We start from the raw sequence: 5,477 nt of genomic DNA on the forward strand, positions 1-5,477 counted from the left end.
ACAACCGATTTGATACCTTTTCCATGTGCCGGACACAAAATCTATACCTTTCTCTCCATTCATGCCAAACTGAGCACCAATGGGACAATTATTTTTTTCTTTCCAATGTCATCTTTTGTAACCTACTAGGTGGTCTGCCTATTATTCCGGTCACCCCGGAATGTACATTGCCTGACGTCAAAAGGCAAAGAATATAGCGGAATTCCTAGTCACCAAACTACCATTTATGGGATTTTGACCTGGATTTAGATTGCGACTCACCAACTTCTTCTTCTACGCTTTCTGGATTTAGATTGCGCCGGATAAACCCTCAATTTTCCCGCCTCCCCCAAATCAATACTCCCGGAGAGCTGGGTTCTCAGTCAAAGTAAGTCGAATAATCAAACCACAGAGCAACGAAGGCAGAAAGAAACCCTTGAAATCAAGCGGAGAGCCATTCAAAGCGCGGCGGAGCAACCAAAGGCAACTAACTTTCACCATCAGACAGACACACAGATGATGAATAAACCCTAGATACAAATTGTAAGTTTCATACCCTTTACTCAATTCTTTTCAAATTACAGTATGTTGATGAAATTGAAAAGACCCAATTCGTCGAAAATTGAATTTGAATAGTGTAATTTTTTTTTGATTGAGAATCTTAGGTTAATTTTTTTTTGGAAATCAATCAGATTATTATGTTCAATTTAATGATTAACAACTCAATATTGTGTGATTCAGTTTCAGAGATGAATTTGTCTTCGTCGTCGTCCTATTACTCGAATGGGAATGGTATTACTATTACTAGTAGTAATACACTACTAGGACGTTGTCTTGGAGATGTACTCAATGTGATTAAACCATTAGATGGAGATGTTACAGCTAGGTATACTGTCATTAACGATTTACGAGCTGTTGTTCAATCTATCCCCAGTTTAAGAGGTAATCGATCCTCCTTCGCCGTGTTGACGATTCATTGTAACTGTTTAGGGTAGACTTGATTTTGTGATGGATTTGTATTTGAATGAATTCCAATTGGAAACAGATGCAGGTGCGACTGTGGAACCATTTGGGTCGTTTGTATCTAATCTTTACACGAGATGGGGAGATTTGGATATATCTATTGAAATACCATGTGGTGATCTCGTTTCAACTATGGTCAAAAACAAGAAGCAGAAATTCTTGAAAGAGATAACTAAAGCTTTGCGCAAGAGGGGTAGGTAGCGTGTATTCGATCACTTCTTTCTGACCCAGTTGTTTTATTTGGGCTTTATTGTTTGATTGTGGTTAAGCTCTGTATCTAATTGCAAACACTTATATGTATAATACAACCATGTTGCACTGTTTTGTTCCTTTCTTATGGAGTATTCTGGTTTCAGGCATGGTACGGAATTTGCAACTTATCCTGCAGGCTAGGGTACCCCTTCTAATATATGAGACCAACCTCCAAAATATCTCTTGTGATATCTCTATCAGTAATCTGCTAGGTCAAATCAAATCCAAATTGTTTCTCTGGCTTACTGGGATTGATGGACGCTTCCGCGATATGATTTTACTGGTCAGTTTTAGTACCACAAGATACATTCCGGCGTGATAGTTGAATGCATATTCCCTTATTCCTTATTTCGTGTGTGCAGATCAAAGAGTGGGCCAAGGCGCAACAAATCAACGACCCAAAGAATGGAACACTAAACTCATATTCTCTCTGTCTGCTTGTTATATTCCATCTTCAGGTGTTACTCGTTTTCTGAACTAGTATTTTTCAAGTTTTACGATAGTAGGAGTAATTTGGTGTTTGCATTAAAGAAGTAATAATCAGTATTATGCTTCCACCAGACATGTGAGCCTGCGATTTTCCCTCCATTAAAGGATATCTATGCAGGAAATGTTGGCAGAGATCTTACAGGTCTGTTCGTCTCTTGCTTCATTAACTCATGGGATACACAATCGATTGCACACCCTTCACATTACTTCTATACCATGGTCTATTGATATCTCGCATATATGAGAAAGAGCTACACACTATTGTACTTCATTGAAGCATGCTCTGTTTTTCTTTTTTCTGTTTGAGTATTTGGTTGCAAGTTCTTGACCCAAGCATGTCATTGCATCTTCTCCATTGTAGGTTCGAGGCTCACTGCAGAGAGAAATATACATGACACGTGTACTGCTAATATAGACATATTCAAGAGGAATAGTTCCGGAAATCTAAACCAAAGCTCTCTGCCTGAGCTTTTCATATCATTTTTTCAGAAGGTAAATCTTGAATCACTTCATTTTGGTGGTGTGCCATAATGGCTAACACCCCTTGTGAGAGTACTTCCGCAATTAGAATGACACTAGAATAGAGCAGTGTCATTTTGGTTGTCAGTTGTGCTACTAATAAGGCTAATAAGGAGTTGACAGAGAACCTAGTCTCTGGACTCATTGTTACAGTTCTTTCATCTGGTTCTTTCCTTAAAGCTGGTAACAATGTATTAATTGTGCAATTTTTTCTTGGCAGTTTTCTAGAATAAGCGTGCTGGCATCGGAGTACACAATCTGTACTTATACAGGGCAATGGGAATACAAAAGAAACAATGATAAGTGGACCAAAGACTATCCTTTACTTGTAAGTTTCAGAAAATACTTTCCAATCTTGCAAAATGGATACCAAGAGATAATAAGTACCATACTTTTCTGCACTTCATAACCAACTTACACTGCTTTTGATGCTAACTGTTGGATAGATCGAAGATCCGTTTGAGCAGCCTGATAATGCGGCAAGGGCTGTTTCCATGAATCAGCTTCCCAGGATATCTGAAGCATTTGAGAGGACCCACCGTTCACTTGTTTCATCCAATCAAGATAGAAATTCTGTGATCTATGGTCTAGTTGGACGTCGGGTCAGCTCCCAACTTATTCCATCACATAGTACTCCAAGGTTTATCAACAGAGGTGCTACAGATTTTCCTTCACTACCGCGAGCCCCATCTCCGAACGAGTTTTACAACAGGACAAATGGAACGTATCCTGCTACATCCCCATCTCAGAACCAGCTATACAACAGGACAAATGAAACGTATCCTGCTACATCCCCATCTCAGAACCAGCTTTACAACAGGACAAATGGAACATATCCCGCTTCCAGCGTCTCTATTCGCAGGCCAATGGCACCAACAACTCATTTTCAAAGCCAACAGCAGAGGTGGGAGCCAAAGACCACCAGATGATGATGGAGCATTAATCTAGGTTGTGGAGATACTTTTTTCATCCTGGTCTTTAATGGGGATCTGATGGACATTAAAGTTTGAGTTTGTGGGGTAAATATTTTTTGGTTTATGAATTATGATACAATTTTCCATCAACAGGAAGATGTTCCATTTGCTGAAGTCACAGTAAAAATAAAAAATTCTTGTAAAAAGGAAAGGATTATTGCGACTTAGACTTTGGTTAGATGCTTCTGCTTCTTAATCTAAATTATCAATTACTTTGGTATCACATGGTACAGTTGGTACAATTTCCTTTTCAAGTACCAACCCTCCACTATTTATTTGTCCAGTAATCTTCAATGGCCCATATATAGCCCAGCTAAGAATTGGAACGATTTTTTGGGGACCATGGTCTATTAGGCCACCTACCCTATAATTATAAGGGGTGTCCTAAAGCATTGAAATGACTAATCTATCCTTAACCTAATTTAATTTAAAACCAACCCAATAACCACCTATATATATAACCACCACCACCTCCCACCACCACCTCCCACCATCGCCGATTACCACCACCACCACCAACAACCACCGATTACCACCGCCCACCACCGCTGATTACCACCACCACCACCTCCGATTACCACCACCACCAACCACCACCAATATTTATATATATAGCTTAATTTAAAACATTAACAAAGATATTCTCACAAACCTATTACTTGTCATTCGTTTTTGGTTGAATAAATGAGAAGTAATCATTAAAATGAGTTGAAAATGGAAGTTGCAGAGAGGTTTAATGGAGGGTTTTCTTTTTCAGAGAAAAGTTCGGTTATCAAGAATTAATTTTTTCTTAACCGAACTCAGAGTTCGGTTGATTCGCAAAAAAATACTTTTAACCGAACTCCTTGTATTAGAACAACACAAGTCCATAAGTTCGGTTCCTTCGCAAAATAAGGATATCACCGAACTTTAGTTTATTAAAATAATGAGAAGCCCACAAGTTCGGTTCGTTCGCAAAAATGTTAAGTTTTCTTTGTAACCGAACTCTACCTTTGAAACTTCGTAACCGAACTCTACCTAATTCGCCAAGAAATAAATTTCGTAGTAACCGAACGTTTGTCCAGTAATCTTCAGTGGCCCATATATAGCCCAGATAAGAATTGAGTTAGCCCATAACTAAAATTGATGCGTGTATACTGTGTGCGACTTATCGTGTCCCACTCCACCACCAAATACCAATCGAGACTGTTATCTTAATCAAGTTCCATACTCAAGAGGACCATGATATCGTCCTCAAGTTTAAATCATGATTTCTAGAAGGAGATTTACTAGTGTTGGAGCCTTGGAACCATTTATGATACCAAAAGTGATGTATATTTAACTAAGCAACTATTCTGGTTGTGTCTTTATAACGTTCAACCAGGTTTTGTTAATCCAACTATTGTCAAAGGAATCCCTGAAGCAATGGGAGAAGTTAGAGAGTTAGATCCTCCAGATTGTATTGTACCAAAAGGAAAAGTGCAAAAGGTTCTAGTTTTAATAGATGTTAGAGATCGTCCCGTAGGGGGTTTTGGATGAAAAATGCAGCTGGAGAAGGAGTGTTTAGGTGAATATGGTTGATATGAAAGTGTTTAGGTACGGTTACTCAATAGTGACTGGAGAAGAAGAGGACAAAGGAATGTTCCTTATAATGTTGTCTGTGTTATGCTCATTTAGAGTAACTGTATCCATTGTCACTTCCACCGTGTACTGAGCTGGATTCTACAAGTTGATTTGCATGAAAAACATATGTTAGAGGTCCTCCCCGTAGGGGTTTTTGGATGAAAAATGCAGATGGAGAAGGATTTTGGATTCGACTATTATATGGAAAGCAACCATTTAAATTATGTAGTTATTGTTACACTATTGATCATAAGGAAATTGAATGTGAGACAATAGCAACTTATCTCCTTCAACAACAAAGAGGTTACCTTTCATCCACTTCATACCTGGATCCACCTTCATGGAAAAATCTAGATATGGGAGGAGTTAAAGCTGGATACTCAGGTACCTCTCAAATTCAACAACATGCTATGATAGCTCAAGGAGAACAATGTCCAAAGAATGCAAATCAGCTTGTAGTTCATCATATTCCGGAAGCTTCAATGGTTTTGAATAAACTTTCTTAGCATGCATGCAACAACTTTTAAATAAGAATCCAGCTCAGTACACGGTGGAAGTGACAATGGATACAGTTATTCTAAATGAGCATAACATAGACAACATTATAAGAAACATTCCTTTGTCCTCTTCTTCTCCAGT

The 5,477-nt window shown here is 38.6% G+C and overlaps 1 protein-coding gene across 1 annotated transcript; it reads left to right on the plus strand.

The window, feature by feature from the left end:
• Positions 1 to 214: 214 nt before the first annotated feature.
• Positions 215 to 3,414, plus strand: LOC113314410 (protein HESO1-like). Its single transcript, XM_026563207.1, has 9 exons — positions 215 to 522; positions 721 to 921; positions 1,025 to 1,195; positions 1,359 to 1,537; positions 1,617 to 1,712; positions 1,816 to 1,885; positions 2,105 to 2,235; positions 2,483 to 2,590; positions 2,709 to 3,414. The coding sequence occupies exons 2-9, from the start codon at positions 729 to 731 to the stop codon at positions 3,189 to 3,191; spliced, it is 1,431 nt and encodes a 476-aa protein (XP_026418992.1). The 5' UTR covers positions 215 to 522; positions 721 to 728; the 3' UTR covers positions 3,192 to 3,414.
• Positions 3,415 to 5,477: the final 2,063 nt, after the last annotated feature.

Source organism: Papaver somniferum, chromosome 9 (assembly GCF_003573695.1).
Source record: "Papaver somniferum cultivar HN1 chromosome 9, ASM357369v1, whole genome shotgun sequence".
NCBI lineage: Eukaryota > Viridiplantae > Streptophyta > Magnoliopsida > Ranunculales > Papaveraceae > Papaver > Papaver somniferum.